The following is a 24,885-nucleotide window of genomic DNA, read 5'->3' on the forward strand; positions in this document are numbered from 1 at the left end:
GAGTTCTACTAATGAAAATCAACCCATACACAAAGGATATTCTATAATTTATGTCACTCGTTTGTGGTTTTGCTTCTTCTTATTCTGGGACCAGGATACGAACTCAGTGTATGATGCTTTTGCTCAAAGGCTGGTGCTCTATCAACTGAGCCACACACCCTCTGCCCCTATACCACTTATTTTTAAATCTGTTTTTGCTACTGAATCCTGAAAAGAGAGGTGCACCTCAGAAGCACACAAACCTGGAACACAAACCGCAGGAAAAGACTTGCAAGATGGGAACTTGCAAACTTTCTGCCAGGTTGGCTTGGAACTGTGATCCTCCTGATTTCTGCCTCCTGACCTCCCTTGTGTACATGGAAGGTACTGGATACTGCCTCAAAAATGTGTCAAGTGCAGCAAAGCCAGACTGATCTAGACACTGGGGCCACACAGAGTTGAAGCAAATGACAGACCTCAGATATGGAGATATAATGAGATATGTGAAAACCCCAAGTAGGATAATTTGAGATTCAAAGCTGGGTTCCCAGAGGCCCATTCCTGACTCATGACTCAGACCTATTCACCCCTAAGAAGTTCTGAGATTAATTCTGAATCCCACGCCATCTCAGGTATAAAGGCTACCATTCCTGCAGGGCCGCACGTGAAGGTCAAGCAAAAATAACAGAAACATCTTCCTTTGCTGTGTCCCTGCTTGAAGAATAAGCTGTAAAATCAGTCTGGCTTATTTCCTCAACATTTTCTTTTTGTTTCAAAAAAAATGGGGCTTACATCATTACCGACAGCAAGAATAACGTCATTAAAGAAACATGTTGTTATCTGTGGTAGAAATAAGGCCAAACAGTTTCTAGGATGCCTACTAAGTTCTAGCTATGTTTCAGACACTGTGATGGGGATAGGAAGATTAATTAAATATGGCCTATCCTCAAGACACTCAAATGAATAGGGCAAAGAGAAAAAGAATTTGTTAAATCAGTTAAGGGCCTGGAATGGTGGCACACACCTGTAATCACAATGCTCAGAAAACTGATACAGGAGGATCACATATCCAAAGCCAGCCACGGCTATATACTAATTGCCTCTGAATATAGTCAATATACGTATGTGAAAATGGAGCCAGATAATGAGAGAAGGAGTGGGATTGGGAACGATGGGGGAAAATGATCAAAGAGGTGAAACTGATCAAGATGCATTATGCTCACAAACTGACATGTTGAATTGGAACTCTTGTACAAGTACTTCAACATTTTTAAACAAAATCTCAAAAGACACAAAAGACACATCCCCAGAACTAAGAGAGAAATAAATGATGAGTTAAAGAACCCAAAAATTAAAAAAAGAATCATAATAAGACAGTGATAAGTGTTATAGCAGAGCTTTGGATAAAGTGCTAAGAAAATCCAGATTAAAAGGATAGTTAATTCAGAGGTGCTCAGGAAAGTGTAAGAGTAGAGGGGGGCATTTGAGCTGGGGACTGAGAAGTAAGTAAAGTTTGTGAAGATAAGGGATCCGCAGGCAGGAAAAGAGAGTTTCATATAAACATGAACTTCACCACACATCACCAAGTCTACAGCTCAGGATTTCCCTTGAGGGAAGCTGGGGGAGCTGGAGGGCCCATCAAAGGGGTCCATTACATTCTCTTCTGCCACTGGAAAAAGCACCATCGACCCTACTGCTATAACTACACACAGGGCAGCAGCAAATGCAGGCCTAGCATTTTCTAGCTCACTCTTCTCAAGTTTCCTAAGTGATCCCTCAAACAGGCATTCGTATGTGAGTTGTCTAGCTGAATGCTGAATTGAAAGTTGTTTGTTATTAAAAAGCATCATCATCCTGCAACTCCAGATGAAGAACACACGAGAAGACAGAGCTGAGTCAAACTTCGGCTCCCTAAGAAATACTTGAGTGGTCACAAAACAGAAGCAAGTGTGATGTGACAGCCACACGTGCAGCAGGCTGCCTAAGAGTGCTTCCTGGGGCTCCGTGGAACACCGTGTCAGCTGTGCATGAAGATGAATGCTACACATGCATCGTGCACACACGCAGGAGATTTGTTGGTAACATGAGCAAATCATTTATTAAGCCTCCTTGGTACCAAAGACTTCGTTTTCAGCTGCAGCTCTGAGTACAAGGGTCAGTGAGTTCCTAACTCAGCTGAAAACAGGCACACAAGATAACAGGGAATGGATGTGGGGTGCAATTCACTTCAGAAAATAAGAAACGATTATAGGACGCTGGGGCACCCCCTATGAATAGAAGAAAGGTCTGATTTGTGGCCACACAGCCAAAGACTCTGGAGAGTATTTTTAAGCCAGAAGGACAGGAAGGAAGAACAAAAACAAAAACAAAGAAACGGAACTCACTTGGGAGAGAGGGAAAACAAGAAGGAAGCATCTGTAATAAGCAAATGGAAAGACAGTGAGAAAAATAGACCTTCAAACTGTGTTCCTAAAAGGGAGGCCCCCAGAACCCTGCAGGAAAAGATGGAGAGGGAGGAAAACAATAAAGCAAGCAGCAACAGGGCTGCTCAAAGGAAGCATTCTAAATGCCTACATCTTATGAGGGTCAGGGCAGGTCCGCTGGTAACATTCTTGCCTCTGGCATTAGGTCATGAGTTCAAATCCCACATTGATCTGGCCTCCAACCAACAGTTGATTTTCCAGCAGCTCAGTAAGTCTGGAAGCACTTTCCATTCCTTAGTGCACTGACTTTACCACCCTATCTGCAGCAAATTAAAAGTACCAGAAAGAGAAAATAGAGTTTTCATATGCAAGACATTCTTGGAAATGGCCCAGTATAGTGGTACATGCCTCGTAATGCCAGTTACTTGGAAGTCAGAGACCAGAATTTTGGTTCAAGGTCAAATATTTGTGGAAATTATCTTCAGAATTCAGTGAGAATGGCATATTTAATCTCACAACTAACCTAGAGAGAGAAACCTAGTGACAGCACGTTTGTGTCTGTATGTGCTGATCTTGGGATTCTAACTCAGAGCCTGGGCACCATCCTTGAGCTTTTGTGCTCAAGACTAGTGTTCTACCACTTTGACCCATAGTGCCATTTCCAGCCTTTTGACAGTTAATTGGTAATAAGAGTGTCACAGACCTTCCTGTCCAGGCTGGCTCTGAACTGTGATCCTCAGGTCTCAGGCCTCTTGAGTAGCTAGGATTACAGACATAAGCCACCAACACCTGGCATATTTATATGCATTTATGAGTTTTTATTAAGAGGTACATATATTAAAAAGCACTTTTATACATATTAACTCATATGATCCTCACCCACAGGAAAGGATAGAACAGGCATTTTCCCCATTATTTCAGAGATTCCAGGAAACAGATTTTGTAAATCATGTGACAGCCTGAAAATCCCATCCTCAGGAGTAATTCAGTTCATTACTGGTTTGGGACTCAAGTAGTATATGAGCTAATCACCAGTGTATAATCAGGGCTGGAAATTTATGGCACTAGTACAATTTGCTAACATCTTAAATTACGTCCAACTAAGACTAGCATAATGCTTCCCAAGCAAGTTTTAAATGGGTCAAATTATGTTACACACAAACACATACACACAGATAATGCAATTAAATTTGCCAAACACTGATTGCAAAAGACGGGAAGAAGGGAGAAATGGGAATATAACAGAAGGTATGAACTTGTTCAAAATACACTGTATACACAATAAAACTCCTCTTTGTACTAATGTATATTAATTCAGAAATTAACCAGTGGCTCCTGCCTATAATTCTAGCTACTCAAGAGGCTGAGACTTTAAAGATCTTGATTCAACACTACTACCCTGTTGGTAGGAATGTAAACTGGTTCAACCACTCTGGAAAGCAGTATGGAGATTCCTCAAAAGACTAAACATAGAGCTCCCCTATGACCCAGCAATCCTACTCCTGGGCATTTACCCAAATGATCATAAACAAGGCCACACTAAAGCTATCTGCATAACTATGTTCAATGCAGCATTATTTACCATAGCTAAGATATGGAGTCAACCCAGATGCTCCTCAGTAGATCAAGAAAATGATATATATATATATAGATAGATGTATAGATACACATACACACACAAACACACACACACACACACAAACACACACACAATCACATACACACACACACAATGGAATTCTATGCTTCCATCAGAAAGAATGACATCGCCCCATTCATAAGGAAATGGAAAGACTTGGGAAAAAATCGTATTAAGTGAAGTAAGCCAGACCCAAAGAAACATAGTTTCCATTGTTTCCCTCATTTGTAATAATTAGTATATGCCCAGGATAGTCTTAGCAGAGGTTCACAATAGCCCAATAGCTGCATACAAATAAAAGATGTTAATGGAAGCCAGGTGCCGGTGGCTCACACCTGTAATCCTAGCTACTCAGGAGGCTGAGATCTGAGGATTGGGGTCAAAGCCAGCCTGGGCAGGAAAGTCTGTGAGATTCTTATCTCCAATAAACCACCAGAAAACCAGAAGTGGCACTGTGGACCAAGTGGTAGAATGCTTGCCTTGAGCTGAAGAGGTAAGAGATAGCACCCAGGCCCAGGGTTCAAGCCGCACAACCAACAGAAAAAAAAAAAATGATGCTAACTGAAACAATCTCCCCGATATGAAAACAAGAGGGGGTTTTTTGTTGTTATTTTTTTCTTTTTTTTCCTTTTTTTGGTGTACTGTTTGCAGTTACTGCTTTTGTCTTTCTTTTTTTCTCCTCTGGTTTATTCCCTATGGTCACTGTTTTTTATTTCGGTACCCTCTGTCTTGCATATAAGTTTTTTTGACTTGGGGAAGGGCAATGGAACGAAGAGTGAACAAATGCAACAGTGATACTCACTAGATACTACGTTGGAAATGAACTTTACAACTTTGGGGGGAGGGAAAATGGAAGAAAAACAAGGGAGGGAGTCACACTGCTGGAAAAGAAATGTACTCATTACCTTACTTATGTAACTGTAACCCCTCTGTACATCACCTTTACAATTAAAAAAAAAAAAGGAAGAAAAAAAAATCTTGATTCAAAACCAGGCCAGGCAAAAAAGTCGTCAAGACTTCCTCTCCAATTAACTAGCAAAAATCCAAGCCGGAGATGTGGTTCAAGTGATAAAGTGCTAGCAACAAGCAAGAAAGGGCACAAAGACCTGAATCCAACCCTAAGAGCAGCGCACACACACACACACACACACACACACACACACACACACACACACACACACTAAATTTTAAAAGGAACTGTTGCTTAGCCTCTCTTTTTTCTCCATCAGCAGCATATGGCCCACTGTTAGATAAATGGATTTTTTAAAGTTAATTTGTGTGTATGTGTGTGCACGTGCATGTGCACACATGTGCGCACATGAGTCCTGGGTCCTTGAAGTCAAGAACTGAGAGCTAGACCTGAGCTTTTTGGCTCAAGGCTAGTGCTCTACCATCTGAGCCACAGTGCCACTTGTGGCTTTGGTAGTTACTTAGAGATGAGAGTCTCATGGACTTTGCTGCCTGGGTTCACTTTGATCAACAATCCTTAGATCTCACCCTCCTAAGTAGCTAGGATTACAGGCATGAGCCACCAGCACCCAGAAAGAAATGAACACCAACAAATCTAGAAAACCTGGAGGACTTTGAGACGGAAAACCTTGTGGCCTGAAACATCATTCACTCAGCCTTTCACTGGCAAGCAGGCAGGCAGGCAAGCAGAGAGGAGGCAATACTTCAGTTAAACCAGGATCCCTAAGCCCCGCCATCCTCTCAAGTGTGTAAAATAGAGAGATGGGAGCAAGTGATATCAGAAATGAGTATGTTCTAAAACCTTCCCATTCTTATGTGTTAGCCATACAACCTGGGATGACGTGTAACTCCCAGCTCCAGAGGCCCATGTAAGAAAACTAGCCCAGTCTCTACAGGCTCCATGACAGAGAAGGTCTGACAGAGGAGACTGACACTGAATCCCACCACTGAGGTGAGGGCACACCAGATCCTAGGCACTTTGCCTGCTAACTCCTGTATGTACAAACCACAGCAATTCCGCCAGGGTAGTTCTGGCACTTTCAACTTTCCCTACTTTACAAGGAATTCGGGCTTAGAGAAGTTATGTGGCCTTTCAGCCCAAGTCCACAACACAAAACTCACAAGTACAGAGGTGAGTTTTGAACTCAGATCTGTCTGGTTCCAAAGTGCAGGTTCTTGTCCAGTGCCCTAGACTACATTTCTTCCCTGGACCCCTGCTTAAAATAACCCTAAAAAGGAAGAGAAGTCCGGTTGGGGGAGTGGGGGATGGGATGCAGATCCTAGGACCTCTGAGCCAACAGAAAGAACTCTGACCTAATTCCCCAATCAGGCCTTAATGGCTCTGGGTCCTGTTAATGCTTGATGGAGTGACTTGAAACAGCCTTGTTTATTGTGTTCTAAACTTAGGAGGAGTCAACCTTTGGACAGAAGTGGCAAATCTTTACCCTGGACTTTACAAACTAACCAAATGCTTCCGTTTTCCTGAGTTTTCTATTTAGGTCTATCAGTTATCTCAATAAACAACTCCAAGTGTTGCAATTTTAACTAGGAAAAGGCACAACTCTAAAGCATTTTATTTTTAGCCAATGTCTAATCTGGCTTCAGCACTTTTACCTGTAGCCATTAAATGGTCTTTCGTTGGATGAACATTGTCCACCTGCAGTGACAGAATGACAGAAGTTATAGCCCAAGGATACATGGAAGTAGGGAAGAATTCCTAGCAGAGAAGCTGCAGTCAGACTCAGGGAAATGGGTTGGCCTTTTAAAATTATGAACTAGAAGACTCTGCACTGTCTTCCTTCATTTTCTTTTTTTTTCTTTGGGGTTGGTACTGGGGCATAAACTCAGAGCGTAGGCACTGTTCCTTAGCTTTTTCACTGAAGACTGGCATTCTATAGCCACAGCTCCACTTCCAGCTTTTTGCTGGTTAACTGGAGATGATACTATCATGGACTTTGCTGTTCACATTGGCTTTGAACTGTAATCCCCAGATCTCAGCCTTCTGAGTAGTTAGGATTATAGGCATGAGCTACCTGCACTGGCTGGCTTCACTCTTATAAAAGATGAAGACAAGTATTTAAATCCGCAGGATATAAAGGAAAAGAGCTGAATTCCTCAATAGTTTGCAGACTAGAACAAACGTAGAGGAAGCTTCTGGGGAAACTAATATGGGTTAAGATAAAGTATGTTGTAATGAATTCAAATATATGGACCAATGGAATTCAAATATATGGCATAAGCAATAGAAGACTAGACAATGTAGGGTAATGCGATGTTTTTAAGGGATCTAAAGAATCTAGAACCAATGATTACCACCACGGTTACCCTCGAAGTCTTTGGCTGGGTGGTATAAAGGAGAAAGTAGCTTTAAGTAACCATTGTAAGCAGAGACACACATCATCAGAGCCTTACACACTGCTACATCAGTGAGAAGGAGTGAGTGTTTCTACAAGGATAAGCAACAGTATCTGCCTTCAGTGATTTTTCTCTGCATAAAGCTGAACTTCCAGCTGGGCACTGGTGGCTCACACCTGTAATCCTAGCTACTCAGGAGACTGAGATCTGAGGATTGGGGTTCAAAGCTAACCTGGGCAGGAAAGACTGTGAGACTCCTATCTCCCATAAACCACTAGAAAACCGGAGTGGCACTGTAGCTCCAGTGGTAGAGCGCTCGCCTTGAGCTGAAGAACTGAGGGACAGCGCCCAGGCCCAGAGTTCAAGCCCCATGACTGACCCAAAAAAAAGTTGAACTTCCTACAAGGTAAAGTCTCCTCCTGATGCTGTAAGCTCCTTTTCTTCTTCCATTTTTATTCTTTAAAAACTAAAAACAACTAAAGGCTGCTTTCATGGTAAAGTTAATCAGGCAAATAACAGTAATAACCAAGTCAAGTTTTGATTGATTATACACAACAGTATATTACAAAGATGCAATAAATCCTAACAAGTAAAATGTGAAAGACTTTTTTCTTAGTATTTAGGCTGTTTGTACACAAGTATCTGAGATAGACAGACAGACATGGAGATGGGGTAGAAGAAAAATAGGAAATCATCAGACAGGACTAAAAAATGTCTTTCCTAGGAGAACAACTATCCTTCACAGTGAGCCCTGTAGGAGCAGTGCTGTCAGAAGCCAGGATAAACAGATTCTGGAAGTTTAAAGACATTGAGAAAGGAGGAGGAAGAAACGTAACCATAAAATTTCTTGTGTCTCTAAAGACACAATTATAAGTTAAAATGTTGTCTAGAATACAACTCTGTAATCAGAGCCTGTGGGTTCCATATTTATTCTCTTTCCAACCTACAGATTCAATTTGTTTAGTTTATAGGGAAACAGAAGACTTGAAAGGAAAAGGATAGAAAAAAAAAGAAGAAGAAAAAGATAGAAATTGGCTCTGCAGAATTTTCTGGAATCTGAGAAGCCCCGCAGTTTTTACTGCCTTCTTCCTGGTGAGTCTAAACTGAGATTTTTGTCTCTAGACATGACACATCAGGCAAGCCCGGATCTGGTGTTTCCTCTCATGGGAAAAGAGGCATTTACTAATATATTATACAGAGGAAGCCTGGTCTGAAGTCCCAAATACCTTTAGCTCCCCCAAAAAAGAGGGTTACACTGACCCCCGGGAAGCCAGCTGGCTTCTGCTGACCTGCTCTTTGAAAGCCAGGCACTTAAGACCCAGGCCTACCCCAACCCTCCTTCTTGCCTCCTGCCCTGACCCCCTCCCTCCTACACCTGAGGCCATTCCCCCAGGCAGCCTTCTTCACCCTGGTACCAGTTTCCATTCAGGTCCTTCTCCCTTTCTTCACCTTATTACCATGGAAGACTTCTCCAAGGTCCCCTTTCTCCATTGGCTCCTTTCCAATACATCTACCCTTCAGCTGTCTGTCATCGCTCAGAAATGCAAATCTCATTTGCCACTCTGCTTAAAACTGTTTTTGTCTTAGAACTTTTGGTTGGCTGTTCCAGTATTCAAGTGGGCACTATCCTCTTCTGCTCAAGGTCAGCACTCTACCACTTGAGCTACAATGCCATTTCCGGTTTTCTGGTAGTTTCTGGTAGTTTTCTGGTAGTCTCATGGACTTTCCTGCCCTGGTTGGCTTTGAACCCCCGATCCTCAGATCTCCGCCTCCTGAGTAGCTAGGGTTACAGGCTTGAGCCACCAGCGCCCAGCTATGAAGCCACTTCTATGGCTTGGCAATGCCAGAACTGAGAGCCCCAGCTCTTGTGGACGTGGCCCCCGTGCCTTGCTTTCTAGGTCCCTTTCCTGTCACTTTCCCTCTATTTGTCCCTTGTCCCTTTTGTTAGGTCCACGAGGTGAAAAATGACCCCTTCCCTTTGTTTTCCCTAGGTGCACAGGTGCCCCTCCCTAGAAGTTCTGGCCCAGCATCTGTCACCCAGGTAACTGGCGCACCTGGGGGCAGTGGGAGGCTCTGATGTCACTTCCACTTCTGCTGTGGCCACACCTCCTCCTCCTTCTCCCTGTATAATCAATCTCCATGATGGTCCCTCCCTCTTCTCCCCCATCTACTCTCTGCACAGTCTCCCTCCCTCCCTCCCTCCCTTCTTACTTCCCTCCCTCCATCTCTCTCATTTTCCCTCTCCCTTCTCCAGCCCCTTCTCCCTTCCCCCTCTTCTCTCTACACACCTCCATCCTGTACAGGGTCAGCAGGTTGTTTCTCCTAATTCTTCTAATGCCTGAACAACCACCTGGAGGTCTCCTTAATCCAAACCTTGCCTTCCCCTAGTTGAGTATCACATGGGACTCGCTTCCCAGTGACTGGCTCCCTGGAAAGTGAACCCCAGTGCCCCACATACCCACTTTTAACTCCTCCTCAGTTGCCTGAAGGAGCCACTCTGCTGTGCCACCTCTTCCCTGGACAGTCCACCCTCTGTCCCTTCTGATGCCAGTGACCTCTTGCAGGGTCCCCCACTCTTACCACAATAGATTGTAATCAGCTTAACCTTGGGACTCCCATTTCCCACTTCAAAGCAAAGTAGTCTCACCTAACTCTGTCCCCGGTATTCAACAAGTGAGCTGTTGGTGAATAGGTGGATGTATCCAAGGAGATGTCAGCAGGCTCAAATCCAGAAGACATGCAACCACAGTGGGGGAGTTCTTCCTGGATGTGTCTACCCGTGAATGACCCAGAAACCCCAGCAAACTCCAGATCAACTCTACAGAGCTAGCCACACCCACTGGCAATCCACAAGAAGCTAGCTGAGTCTAAGAGAATGACAGCTGTTATCTTGCCCCACTTCCAATCCTTTTCTTGCTCTGTTTATAAAAATATATTCTCACTGCAAAATTACATCATGATGGAAATCTTAATGCTTTACTTAGTGGTCTTTGCACATTTTATCAAAAAATATGTATGACAGTTTCTGTAAGGCTCTGATTATTTAGGACAATAAAGTTTAAAAGGAAATATATGTCATAAACAAAAGAAATTAAAACAAGTGGTATGGGACAGACCCCCAACTAAGTGCTAAAATGTAATTTAAATTTCAGAGGCAAACAAAGTGGCTTATGCTTGTAATTGCAGCAATAAGCAGGCTGAGGTAGTAGAAGAATTATGAGTTCAAGATCAACCCAGTAAAGACTCTATCTCCAAAATCAAAACAAAACAAAATGGCAGCAACAACAAAAACTCCAAGAAGCTTTTTACTTTATAACTTCATAGAAATGAGAACGTGCTCATAATATTAATTTTTAATCAAATGCATACTTGCAAGTATAAAAAAGTTAATTATATATGTTATTTGCTGGGTAGATGTATTTTAAACACAATTTGATATTCTGTAGACTTATGAACGGAAATAGATATTCTTGATTAGGTGTTGCATTGTTCTCACATGGATCCTAATAGATTGTAAAAACAGTGAAAGGCACCAATGTAATAACAGTATCTCAGGCGATTCAAATTTGCTCTATTTTCTTGATTAGTACTATTGACCATATTATTGGACTAATTATTTTAAAAACATGTTCCCCAAGACAAATGATAAACACCAGTCGTTTCATTTACAGATGGTTTTTAAATTTTGAAGCTTACTTTGTAAAGCCTAAATTAAACATTCCAACAGACAGGAATAGTGCAGACCCTTGGCCTGAGTTCCAGATGAAAACAAGGATGACCAGCTGTAAACGCCAGGCTCCTCTAGGGCTTATCTTGTTACAATTCTAAAATCCCGCTCCTGCACTTTCCAACCACACATAGTTGTCAAGCTCACCAACACTTTTTAACTCATGCATTGCCTTCCTATCTTCACTGTTCAGCAATGAGACAAATACAAATGGGCCTCCTGGTTTTTAAAGGCACTGAGGAATTTTTTTGTTAAAATGAATAATCAGTACTTCTGTTTGTGCCCTGCTTTGTTCCAGAAAGAATGTTGAGACAGCTGTAATCATTACCTAATTGATTTTTCTTGCTCCCATGCTCTCTTCTCCTCTTATAAGCCAACATCTTCATGCTGATTTTGTGTTCCATAAGAAGGAGCCATATGTTCATATTTATCAAGACCATATCAGTTTCCCAAAGAAGGGTGAAGTTCAGAACCGTTTACTTAACAAACACTTATTGAGTTTCTGCCCAACACACAAGCAAATGCAAGAGAATGAGGTAAACTCATGATATGGAGATACAGAATACTCTAGAATAACAGAGAAGAGACAACTCACTCAGACTTGGAGGACCAAAGAGAATTCCCAGAAGTAAATTTAAATGAGAAGTCATGAACTATAACTCTATGAAGGCAACATGGACAACAACCCTACCAAAATGCTAGGTAAAGTCAATGCAAATGGCATAGACAAGTGAGAGTCAATTTCTCAGCCCAGAGAGAGTGCTGCAAATGCTTACTTACCACTGCAATCACAGAACCCTCCAACTGGCCACAGTTCACCTAAACACTGGGCTCAATATCAGATTCCCAGTTCCCTTTGTTTTTATATCCTGCATCTTTCTGTCCTATTTCACTGTCTTTAGCTATCAAGCTTTTCAACTCAGTCCATCAAATATCCATCAAAAGCCCATACGGAAACAGTGTGACAGATACTAAACAAGCAGGGAGACAGAGGGTCCCACCACAAGGACCACATGAGCCCAGAAGTACAGAACTGAGAAAAGCCATGAGACCATCCGTTGACCTCTCCACATCCCACAAACCTTGAAGAGTTGGCCTGGCACTAATAAGCCTGTCTGTGAAACAAATATTGCTATGTTCATCTTTTCTTACATTTGATACATTTTTCTGGCTCCTAAGTCTGTTCTGTTCTGAAGATACCCACCCCCTTCCCTGAATTCTACTGTTCCTTTAGATAGTCTTCCTAAAAATGGTATCTTTCCTACTTTGAGACAATCTTGGCATCTTTTAACTCGTTTCTACATATCACTATCAATATGCAGCCACAATGTTGGGATCAAGTAACAAATGTTGACCATCTAACTTCCCAACAACTACTGGACACTCCACAAACTCTTCCAATCCTGAGATTTTATGATTTCATGACATACTTGGAGCTCCTTTTCTATGAGAACTATAAATGAATAAAATTATCCCAGTCTAATATGTTACTACAAAAGAAAATACATCCTCATTTTAATAATACTGGGTTTTCCCAAACTGACAACATACTTCTACTGTCAAATGTACGGGACAGCAGTGTATGTATAAATAAACTGGGACTGGGCCACACTTAGTGGTGTAATTGACAACTAACACATAGGGTCTTCTAAAGATCAGCTAAGTGCAAAATCCAAGCAACATAATAAAATATCAAGCACTTCACGATAGTTCACATGATAGTGAACTATCGTACCATGATAGTTCACATCTGAGAATGTGTAATTATTTTGCTATGCTTCCCAGAATTGAATGTTAATGCTCTGGAGATCTTAGCACTAGAAAATTTAAACATTGGACTCCATCTTTTAGTCTTTCTGAACAGTGTTACAGACATAAAAGAAGCTCTGCCTACACTCATTCACAACATGATCTCGTACATCGTCAGAGCACGTTATACATGTTCAGAGTGGAGAGCTTCATAATATATCTCACAATGAAGGTTCAAAGCTCAGAAAGGACCAGAAAGCCACATTTCCTCAGGTCTACACAAGATAGGACCTCTAAGATAAGCACTCTATAGTGCTTGCTTTTATAAGCCAATGTTCTGTCTACTTCTATAGAAATAGCTAAGGGTCCTAGATAGTTCTAGACAAAAAAGCCCTACCTGGGTGCTAATCTGGCCTCTACCATTTCTTAGCTATGTGACTCTGCAAAGCAACTTAACCTTTCTGGGTTAGTTTCCTTGCATGGAAAACAAAAGACATAATCATAATACCACAAAGTCATTGTCATATTTCAATAAGTATGACATATCCTCCTCTCCTCAATCTCTTGTTAACTCTAAAACTGGTTAATTGGAAGGATTCTGAGTAGGGTACTGGAATGTAGCAAAACAAACACCAGGAAGCCACTGAGTCCCAAAGAAAAGGGTTTTGTAATGACTACGGCTCAATTGGTTGAGTCATATTAAGTCTGGAATTTTCTAGGACATAAACAGAGCTGTCACATAGGACACCTAAGAGACAAAAACAAGGGGTTTCAGTGGTGAGGAGTTCTCAGGACTGACAGACAGGGAGCATGGCTGGAGCTATGAGAATGTGCTGTGCACGGTGTTGAAATGGGGAGAGAACAGCTATTTCTCCTTCGACTAGAAACAATTTCCATTTCTCTCTTTTTTAAGTACTAGGGGTGAACTCAAGACCTCATGCTAAAGCCATACTCATAATCTTTGTGTTTTTAGTTTGTTTTTCATTTAGGGGCTCACACTTTTGCCCTGGAGAACTTCAGCTCTCAATCTTCCTATCTCTATCCTTCTCAACAATAGCAGGGATGCGAGGCATGTGCCACCACACCCAGCTTCATCTAGCATCAATCTTACATACTAAAAAATAAAAATAAAAATCAAGGGTCAACCACCTAAGAATGCTAAAAATTTGAGAAAACTCAGAAGGTGGGGAGATAAGAGCAGAACAATTAGTGAGAATTACTAAATAACCACCGATAGCTAAATGAATGACAGGTTATGTGTATAGAGCTTACATTTTTCCCTCACTGCATTTATTACTGTTGTTATTTGGCTTTAAAAAAAACTGTCTTCCACACATTAGTTTCATTAGGAAGAGGAGAGCAACTCAACAGCAGAAAGCATAATAGCTATTTGAAGGCCAAAGGTTCAGAGCACGTGTATCAGTCAGAAATAGCCAGACAGGCCAAACCACACCAACACTACATTTAAACACAACACATATACACAACCACAAAGAGCCAAGTGCTGACTGATCCAGACAGCTAGCTCTGGTCCCCCTGTCAGGTAGGTCTGCTGCAATGCACAGGAGTAACTTGAAGATCATTTTCTAAGGAAGACTCGTGCTTGATAAATGAAGCTCTCTTATTTTCACTAGAAAAATTCCTTCAAAGACCATACTTGCAGTGTCACCAACAATTTCCTGTCTTAGCAGGTGGTGTCTCGTGCCCAGTACTGTAGCAATAAGCCGAAGCATAGAAGAGCTGTGTCTGCAGTCATGGCAGGGGCAGAGATGGCTACTGGTTCTCCTAGCTTCAATGCCAAGACTTACGAGTCACATGATGTTTCTACACTTCACATGAGGCCCTGGGAACTTCCCACATGGATTCTGCTGCAAACATTGGGAATTTTGTGAAATTTCGAAGCCAGGGAAGCTGGAGACAGTTACCTAGTCTTGAATGTACCTAAGCTTGGATGTCGCTAGAATATGGTCAGAGTCAAAGCACATTCCATCCCTATGTCCGACCAGCTAGTGTGTTCTTTTCTGAGGCTCCTGTGCCACTTCTCACTGCCCTCCTGGAGGTGGACTTCTATCTCCAGCTGAGAGTTCCTTCATCCTTTACCAGTTCACGCCAGCCCAAGGTAGTGATCCAGTCACCAGGCTTTCCATTTTGCACAGTCCCTTGATTTGAGATGTGTTGAAAGATCCACTGGGCAAATTAAGAACTCACATGACCCTACCTGATAGTTAGAAGCTCAGTGGGAATGTCTTGTTCTTGGAAGCAGCATGTTTCCAAAGTCCCCCTCTGTTCACACTCAACATGGGACGTCGTGGGCACTAAGCTTACAGTTGTCTCCTTGTGGGCTAATAGAAAGGAGATCACCCTGGGGACACTGCTACCCCTCTGAGGAATCAGGTCTGGAATGGTCTGACCCCTGAGGATTCTGGGTATCCTAGAAGCAGGGGAGAGAGTGCTCTCAGCAATAGGTGACGGGGTGGGGGGGACAGATGCCATCTGGACACCCCCTGCTTATGACTCTTCTCTGACCAAGGGCTGCTATTTTTCTGTGTCCCTTTCTGCCACTCCTTACCTAACCTATTTGTCAGATACCTTGAAAAGTTTCTCCGAGATTCTGAATTATTAACAAAAGTAGAGAAGATGCTTTGGAAAAGACTGCCAGTACAAAAACAGACCTGTGCTACTAAGTTGCAAGCTTTTGGTCATTAGTAGTTTCCTTTTCAAGGCCAAAAGAAGAAAAACGGAAAGGGAAAATAACACACTGCCTTTGCTAAAATAATATTCACAGACCAACAGATTCTGAAATTCCAAAGTTCACCATCGCTGTGGCTTTACTCACCCCAAGCCATCTTGCGCCTTTATTGGCTGCCTGTTGAATCTGGACTCTTTTGAGGGTGACATTATAAACAGCTCCTTCCTCTACCTCTTCACCCCAGTCCTGAATCGAGCTCTGCCAGGGACAGAATAAAGAGAAAGAAGAAGGAGAAGAAGGAGAAAAAAAAAAAAAGAAGTTATTATTTTTCCTCCTTGCTAACCACAATCTATACCAGCTGCGTCGCTTGCTCTCCAGGAGCACAGGAGGCACAAGCTGGGCTGTTCAAAATCAAGATTTCAATGAGAGCAATCCAAGGCACATTGCGACAGAGTGAACGCTGAGATTTTCTTGGCCCAGAGCCCCTTCCTGGGGTATCAGGATGCCCCGACTTTGCCATTTTCTTATTTTTCCTAGACTCGCTCACCTACCTTGGTTTCTTTTCAATCTTTTCCTTTTCATTAAAAATAAAAGCTACAGCAACAACTGTAGTTTACTCCTGATTAACTTTTCCCCTGAAGTAAAAGAAAAAAAATAACTCATTTGTTTTTTTTAAAAAAAAAGTTGATACTTTTTAAAGTGACTCAATCATGTGAGCAAACTGCACTTCGACTCAAGACACAAACAAGTGTTTAAAATGCCAAAAGTCTCACTCCTTTGGAAGTAAAATGGCTTGCATCTCCCCCCTCCACCCCTTTCTTATTGTTTTGGAATCCAAAAAGTGAGCGGGGGTGGAAAGTTTTTATTTCCGTAAAAGAATCTGGCAAGTGCAGAAAAAGCAACACATCCCGGTGCAGCCCCGACTGCGCGCGGGCAGCGGGCGACCCCCGGGGGTTCCACGTCGCCAGCGAAAGCTTAGGTCGGGGTTTAAAGAGCTGCGGGCGAGAGCGCGCTTGGCGGGCGCTTCCCCCGACCCACAGCTCCTTCTACCAACTTCCCCGCCGGCACCCCGAGGTCCGGGCGACGGCCGGGAGAGGAGGCAATGGTTTACCGGGAGACGGCGCGGGGGAGCGGGCTGCGCGAGCCGCGGCTCCTAAGCCCGGGAGCGCCCGGCTGGGTCCCCGGCCCCGGAGAGTGAAGCCCGCCCCGGGAAAGCGGGCGAGGATGCCCGGCTCGGAGAAGAAGGCAGCGAACTCTCGTTACCATTTTAGCTTGCCAAAGCAATTTCATTCTCAGTTTTCTCTCCGGTTCGCGCGCGCCTCATGATGCGCCCTGCTCGGAGGCCCAGTCCCCGTCGGGTCCCGGTCCCGGTCCCGATCCCGATCCCGATCCCGAGCGGCCGCCGCGCACACACACGCGCTGCCGCGCCGCCCCGCCGCCGCCGGTGCGCGCGACTCCGGCCACAAAGGGAGCGCAGCGAGCGAGCCAGCGAGCCTGGAGCGGGGAGCAGACTCCTCCCCACGCCCCTCCGTGATGTCAGGCTTTCCTGTTTGTGCCTGCGAGCGCACTCTCCCTTTCTTCCATCCCAGGGACCAAAGTCAGCGCGAAATCTTCTCGCTGGCGCCGCCGGGATGGCCAAGTCACCCTTTTAAGTTTGTCAGGCTTCCCCTGGAGGCCACCAGGTGCCAAAACAGGCCGAGTGCGGTGGGGGGTGGCGGGCTGTCCGCCTTCTGCTTCCTGCGCTAAACCGGAATGTAGAGACGCCAGGGTCCCAAGTGCTTCTTTTAAAGGTCCCTTGTCTCTTTAGTTTCATTAAATCAGTGAGCGAAGCCTAGAAGTTTTGCATTAAGGGCAGAGGATACCTGGACATCCAAAAACATGGCCCTGGAGCTGTACCCCGTCCTGCTGCGAGGGCAAACTGTCAGGAAAATGGGCCAGCACTTCATGCAGCCATGCCTCCTGATAAGGGCTGAGTAGCTGGCCTTTTGGTGATGAGAAGGAGATAAAATGGGGAAGGGTTTCGCTGGGTCTGATAGTATGGCAAGTGGGCCATCGGTGGTCCAGAAAGTTTTGGGTCCCTGTCAGTAGAGGTCCTGGGCGGGGATGGTGGTCTGTACTGTGGAGGACACAATGGGACCAAAACTTGAGGGAAAGCCCTTCTTAAGACCACCACCGGCACGAGTTTTATCATCATGGAAAGATCTGGGCTGGGACTGAAGATGATGACATGGTAAGGCAAGTTAAGGCACAGTGCTAGGCTTTGGGTAATAAGTATACCATGAGCTAAGAAGCTAGAAAGTTAAGTGTACACACGTTCCCAGGAGAGCAAAATGAGTGATGGAAAGGGTGTATCAAGGAAAAGCAGAAGAACCTGTGGACACTGGTGTGTTCAAGTTATGGCATCCATCAAGTTCCCTTTGCACAAGCAGAATCTTCAGGACTCAGTGACTGGAAGAACGCTCTTTATCAAGTCGAAGTGGTTGTTTTTATGATTTAAGGTGAGGGGTGCCGGACGGGAAGAGAAACAACCACACATACACTAAGTCATTCTGTGAGCAGGACAGAGTGTCTTGAGTGTCCAGAGAAAAGCCTCCTGGAGGTCCTACCTCCTGGGGCGGTTAAGACAACCTCAGGACTCCAGCCCAACCCTACAGGATGGAGCTACTGAGAACTGCAAGAGGTCAATGGGGACAGTTAACTTCTAAGCCTAATTTCACCTCTCCTTTGAGCTGATCTTTGCCTATAAATTTCTAATTCAGAAGTAAGCAGTTTTTCTTAACCACACTCCTTCCAGGAAGCCTCCTTAGGACAAGGAAGCCTAAAACATTCCGGGCTTCTCTCAGGTTTCACATGTCCCCTCCCCCTTCCTGGTGGAGGAAGCCCTGGGCTGACCACCTGGTATCTAAAGTAAGGGGGCCTTTGGTCTCCACTTCCCCTGCCCCTCCACTTCCGCATCGGTAGATGGGATGAAAGAAGATTGGATGAAGTAATGTATGCAAATTATCTAGCACATGATAAGTAGTATATATTAAAAAAAAATGTCTGGCCTCTCCTTACTGCACTTCCTCCAAACTCTCCTGACCCAGACTCCATGAGAAGGGGCTTTCTGTATGTAGTGTTGGAACTCTGAAGTGTCCTCACTCAATTTCTTCACATTTAAGAGAGGTTTCCCAATAAGAGTGATTAGAATTTGACCTGGTAACGTATGTGACTTTGTGCAAATCATTTTCTGCAAAAAAAAAAAGAATGATAACAACAACAACAAAAAGAATGCCAGCTTTTCATTACATAGAAACTGTTACAGTTTACAAGGTTTTTATAGTTACTTAAAAATATTTCACCTGCAGGCAATGTAGTCAGTATTGCTTTTTGATAGGTACTTTTGCATTCAACTATTCCTGGGAAGTTTGTAAAAGGATAAACCCATCTGCCATTCATGACTCAGTTTGAATTTACTTACCAAATTGCCCAACTCCCAGGGCCTGAGATGACAGATAAAAGGCTGAGGATCACAGTTTGAAGCCCACACACTCAGGAAAGTCCATGAGATTCTTATCTCCAATTAATCACACACACACACACACACACACACACACACACACACACACACACACACACACACACAAAACAAGTGGAGCTGTGGCTCAAGTGTTAGAATACTAGCCTTGAGCAAAAATGAGCTCAGGGACAGAGGCCAGGCCCTGATTTCAAGACTCAGGGCAACACCAAAAATAAAAAAGAGAAGCAATGGGAGCTGGAGTCATGGTTCAAGTGGTAGAGTACCTGGTTTGCAAGTTCAAGGTGCTGAGTTCAATCCCAAGAAAGAAAAACTTCTTTCTTTACAGAGAAATAAGGCAAGAGCAAGAGAGAGAAAAAACAAAAATGTTTTATAGTTTTCCATGTGTAAGTTTATTCCTAATTTTTTTGTGATTAAAAAATGAGATAGGGTCTTGCTATGTAGCCCAGGCTAGCTTTGACCTCAGGATCCTCCTGCCTCTGCCTCTTGAATACCTAAATTATAGGTATAGACTGTCATTTCTGGATATTTTACTCTTTTTATTATGTTAACTGTGATTGCTTTCTTAATCTCATTTTCAAATTATTGGTAATACCTAGAAATACAACTGATTTCTGTAAATTAACTCTGTATTTGTCAACATTTCTGGATTTATTACTTCTAATACTGTTTCAGATGCCCATACCATTCAAAACTATCTACAGTTTCAGGGCAATCTCTATCCAAAGCCAACTTCTTTTTTTTTTTTTTTTTACAGAAATGGAACAAATAATCTTAAAATCCCTGTGAAATCACAAAGGAACCCAAATATCCAAAGCAAGTTTGTGATTATAAAACATATCACAAGGCTGCAATAACCAAAAAGTATGGAACTTTTTATAAATACAAATGAAATAGAACAGACTGCCATAAAATAAACCCAACTATATATGGTCAACTGATCCTAAATGAAGTGCCAAGGATACACAATGGGGAAGCGATGGTCTCTTTAATACATGGTTTTGGAAAAACTTTTGACCTGGGGCATGGCCCAAATGGTAGAATGCCTGCCTAGCAAGCAGAAGGCCCTGAGTTCAAACACCAGCACTGTCCCCTGCCTCCAAAAGAAGAAAGAAAACTGGATTTTCACATATAAAAAAAATTAAATTGAACCCTTATTATATCTCTCTCTTCTTCCCTCCCTCCCATCCCCCCCCCCCCACCATAAACCAAACTTAAGCATAAGACCTGAAACTCCTAGAAAAAGCACAAAAGGAAGGCTTCGTAACCTTGGTCTTGGCAGTGATTTCTTGGATATAATACCAAAAGCACAGTAGACAGAATCAAACATGGACAGGTGGAACTACATCAAGCTAAAAAGCTGCTGCACAGCAAAGTGAACAACCAGCAGAGTGAAAAGCAACCTTTAGCATAGGAGTGAGTATCTGCAAAGCTTTTAGAATCTACTAAAGGAGTTTTTGCAACTCAACAGCTAATCAAAATGAGCAAAGGACCTGAACAGTCATTTTTCTGAAGAAAGGCATAAAAGTAACAAGTATATGGAAATAAAAAGATGATTCACATCACTTATCATTAGAAAAATTCATGGTTCAGAGGTAGAGTGCCTTCTTAGTAAGCACAGGCCCTGAGTTCAAATACAGTACCAAGAAATAAGTAAGTAAGTAAATAAATTTAATAATAAAAATAAACCACGTCAAAGTGAGATATCACCTCAGACTTGTTAGGGCAGCTATTATTATTTGTGTGTGCATGTATACACGTGTGTGCATGTGTGAGTACACAAGTCCTGGGGTTTACACGCAGTCTGAGTGCTGTCCCTGAGCTTCTTTGCTCAAGGCTAGCACTCTACTCCCTTGAGCCACAGCTCTACTTGCAATTTTTTGTTTTGTTTTTGTTTTGTTTTGTGATTAATTGTAGATAAGAATCTCATGGACTTTCCTGCCCACTTGGCTTTGAATCTTGATCCTCAATTCTCAGTTTCCTCAGTAGCTAGGATTACAGACATGAGCTATTGGCACCCAGCTTTATTTTTTTTTTAAAGATTGACACATGTTGGCAAGGATTTTGAGAAAATGTAACTCTAGTATGCTAGTAGAATTTTGATTGCTACAACCACTAAGAAACAGGATGGTGATTCTTCAAAAAGAATTAAAATAGAGTTAGCAGAAGAATTTAAATCACGAGCTCAAAGAGATAACTTCACTCCCATATTTACTGCAATACCATTCATAATGGCCAAGATATGGAAACAACCTAAAAGTCTACCAGTGGATGAATGGATTTAAAATGTTGACATAACATTTTAACATTGATGGAAGGGTGACATTGATAAAGATGCATTGTACTCATAAACTGACCATGTTAAATTGAATCCCTTTTGTATAACTGCTTAAAGATAAATTTTAATGTGATATAAGGCCAGATAAAGTGGCTTTTGCATATAATCCCAGCTATTTAGGAGGCAGAGATAAAAGAATCAGTTTGAGGCCACTAACTAACAGACAATCAGCTAGTGAGGCCCTAGCTCAAAAAATAAGCCAGGAGTAGTGACTCACACCTGATATCCCAAAAAACTAGGAGGCAAATGGAAAGAGAATCACAATCTGAGGCAGGGAACAGTAAATGCATGAGACCCTTTGTGAAAAGCAGACTAGAGCAAAAAGTGCTGGTGGCATGATTTAAATGGCAGAGTACTTACTTGCTTAGTTTGTTGTTTTGGGTTTTTTTTGGTCAGTCATGGGGCTTGAACTCTGGGCTTGGGTGCTGTCCTTGCGCTCTTCAGCTCAAGGAGAGCACTCTACTGCTTGAGCTACAGCACCACTTCCGGCTTTCGAGTGGTTTATTGGAGATAATAGTCTCACAGATTTTCCTGCCCAGGCTGGCTTTGAACCGAGATCCTCAGATCTCAGCCTCCTGAGTAGCTAGAATGATAGGCGTGAGCCACCGGCACCTGGCTTCTTACTTCCTTAGTATTTGTGAAGCCCCAAGTGTAATCCCCAGTAGTCCCCCTCAGAAAAAAAGTAATGTGCATGTAATACAATATTAGTGCATCTGAAAAAAGAAGGAAAACCTGTTGTTTATGAGTTCTGTTAATGTTACCTAGAAAACAGGCTATGCGAAATAAGCCAAACACAGAAAGACAGATACTGTATGATCTCACTCACATGAGGAATCTGAAATAGTCAGAATAGATGCAAAGAGTAAGATGCTGGTGTCTAGCAGGGTGTGGGGAGAAGTGGAGGTAATGGTCAAAGCACACAAAGCTTCTGTTATACAAGGCAGTCACTTCTGGATATGTACTATTTGGCATAGTGTTTATAGCTACCAGTACTACATTGTTTAGTTAAAATCCTCTAACAGAGTAGATGTTACATAAATATACCCACGCAGAACAATAATGGGGTACAGGAGGAAAGTTCTGGGAGGCGATGACTACAATCAGTGCCTGGATGGTGGAATGACTTCAAACTCACCAAGCTGTATACACTAAATAAATTCCACATTCTACACATCATTCATACCTCAATGAGATCATCAGAAGAAAAGCTTGACTTGAAGATGACACGATCAATGCTAGATGGCTAGGAATAACAAAGCCTTGGTTTTGTTAGCCTCAAACTCAATGGTGGAGTATAATGTCTTATGCCCTGGCAAAAGTTTCAGAGAAAACAATCCCAAGAGGAGCACAGCAATGGTAAAACTATGTAAAGGAAGGTAAATAAGTATGTGGTCATCGCCTCCCCCCTGCGTCCTAAGAATACTGAGTATAAACTGTCTCCACCTACTACAACCATTACATCACAGAATAATTAGAAAACCTTTCCCACACACTCTTAGTAGATGGTTGGATGAAAGTGATAATAGGCATTTTGCATTATTTTCTTAATAAACTACATCTTCCATCATTCTATAGATGCCTAAAAAAGTTTAAAGGACATAAACAAATCGACTCTTTAATTCTTCCCTTCAATAACATCAAAGACTTGTGAAAGGCAAGCTACTTACACTCCTTTAAACAGCCCTACAAAAGGCTTCTGCTCACATCCTTCAGGCTTGCAGGCTATCTTGCTTACTAATTAACTTCCCCTGCTCAGCTTTGCCCTAACATTTGAGCATCCTGTTAGGGCTGTTTCCAGCTATGAAAACTGGGATTGAGAAGTGGGTGCAGACTGCATGTTAGTATGTGTGAGGCTCTGGGTTCTATCACCAACCCTAAAGTTAAAACATAAATCAAAACACCTGGAGTACCCCTATTCACCTAATTTTTGTTTGAACTTTCAACCTGACTTTGCAAAGGGTACAAAGCCCATCGCGCTTGGTTGAAGTTAGTAGTCCTTTGAACACTTTTTTTTTTTTTTGGTTGGTTGTGGGGCTTGAACTCTGGGCTTGGGCGCTGTCCCTGTGCTCTTCAGCTCAAGGCGAGCGCTCTACCGCCTGAGCCACAGCACCACTTCTGGTTTTCTAGTGGTTTATTGGAGATAGGAGTCTCATGGACTTTCCTGTCCCGACTAGCTTTGAACTGCGATCCTCAGATCTCAGCCTCCTGAATAGCTAGGATTACAGGCATGAGCCACCGGCGCCCGGCCCTTTGAACACTTTTTAAGGAGACACTTGATTTCATTTTCTGAGACCAAAGTGATTTATAATCACAGAAACCCTCTAAGGTATGAGCTAAAATTCTCAATGATCTGTTTGTTATTAGCTTCTCCCAGGTAGGCAAGCAAGTCATCAGCCACTTTTAGACAGACCTGCTACAACTGAAAAAGAGGCTGTCCTCTTTCAGGGAAAAAAGAAAAGAAAGAAAACAGGAGAAATATAAACAAATAACACTGAACAGATGGCTGGCCAAAGTCAAGGTTTCTCTGGCCATGATGGCAAACATTTTCAAGTAATACTTTACCAACTGTTAGTGGCTGTCCCTAATTGTTGAAGATGCGGTCCTGAGAAGAGGCTGGAATACTGTTTGTAAATTGCCTAATAAGCATTATTACCTCATCTAATTACAGATTTCTGGAAAAGAAAAAAATGACACATAGTCAGAAATTTTTCACATTGATTAAAAAAACCCAAACACAAACAATTGGCCCAGACAAAATGCCAAGATGTGTGACCTGCAATAAAAGTCCATAAAGGGGAGATGAGTAATAACCTGATGCCTCCAAGGGCTCTGACCAAGATTCTCAACGAGTTATTGGGCAATTAGCCAAATTACATCCTCTTTCCAGCTAAGGGGACCTTGTTTTTTCATAATAATGGTGTTGGAATGATACTGGACCCCAGATTTTCTAGAACTAATACAACCAAGAGGCTAAGCATGATGACTTCGCAGTCAGAGAAATCTAGAATTGAGTCCTAGATTCAGAAGTGATGAATCTAGGACTCCTTTAACACTTTAACACTTCTAAGACTATAAGAAATAGAAAGATAAATACCTTCTTTATTGGCTCATAGAAGGAACTGAGATAATCTGCTTTATACCTTTACCCAGTACCCAACTGTAATTGGATAGACAGACACAGGCAGACAGAGAGGAAGATAGATAGGAATATGAACACTTTTCTTACTGGCTGATAGAAGGAATTAGTTGAGATAATCCATATTAAACCTTTAGCACAGTATCTAACTATGGCTAGATTAATTAGATATAGATGATAGATAAATAGATAGATAGACTGATAGATGATAGATGTTACTAATTCAGGAAGTGCTTAATAACTGTAGTTGAATAATGTAAATCTTAGATATCATTTCCATCTTAAAGTTGCTTATGCTTGCAACGCAAAGCAAAGACATAAATGAAATAATTGAAGAATGACTTTACAAAGCCAGAGAAACGCA

General features: G+C 42.5%; 1 protein-coding gene across 2 annotated transcripts in view; it reads right to left on the bottom strand.

Moving 5' to 3' along the window:
• Positions 1–24,885, bottom strand: part of Rgl1 (ral guanine nucleotide dissociation stimulator like 1) — a 159,054-nt gene that overhangs the window by 104,048 nt on the left and 30,121 nt on the right. Inside the window, exons 1-2 of one of the 2 annotated variants that reach the window (XM_042674285.1) lie at positions 16,794–16,959; positions 15,678–15,788 (exon numbers count right to left, since the gene is read on the bottom strand). In XM_042674285.1, the coding sequence (XP_042530219.1) occupies positions 15,678–15,788; positions 16,794–16,820 (138 nt within the window). In that variant the 5' untranslated portion in view covers positions 16,821–16,959. Of the gene's footprint in view, positions 1–15,677; positions 15,789–16,793; positions 16,960–24,885 lie in introns of those variants that run through there. The other variant, XM_042674286.1, reaches the window with a different exon arrangement.

The sequence above is a fragment of the Dipodomys spectabilis genome, unplaced genomic scaffold, assembly GCF_019054845.1.
Source record: "Dipodomys spectabilis isolate Male_0828 unplaced genomic scaffold, ASM1905484v1 ptg000019l, whole genome shotgun sequence".
Lineage (NCBI taxonomy): Eukaryota > Metazoa > Chordata > Mammalia > Rodentia > Heteromyidae > Dipodomys > Dipodomys spectabilis.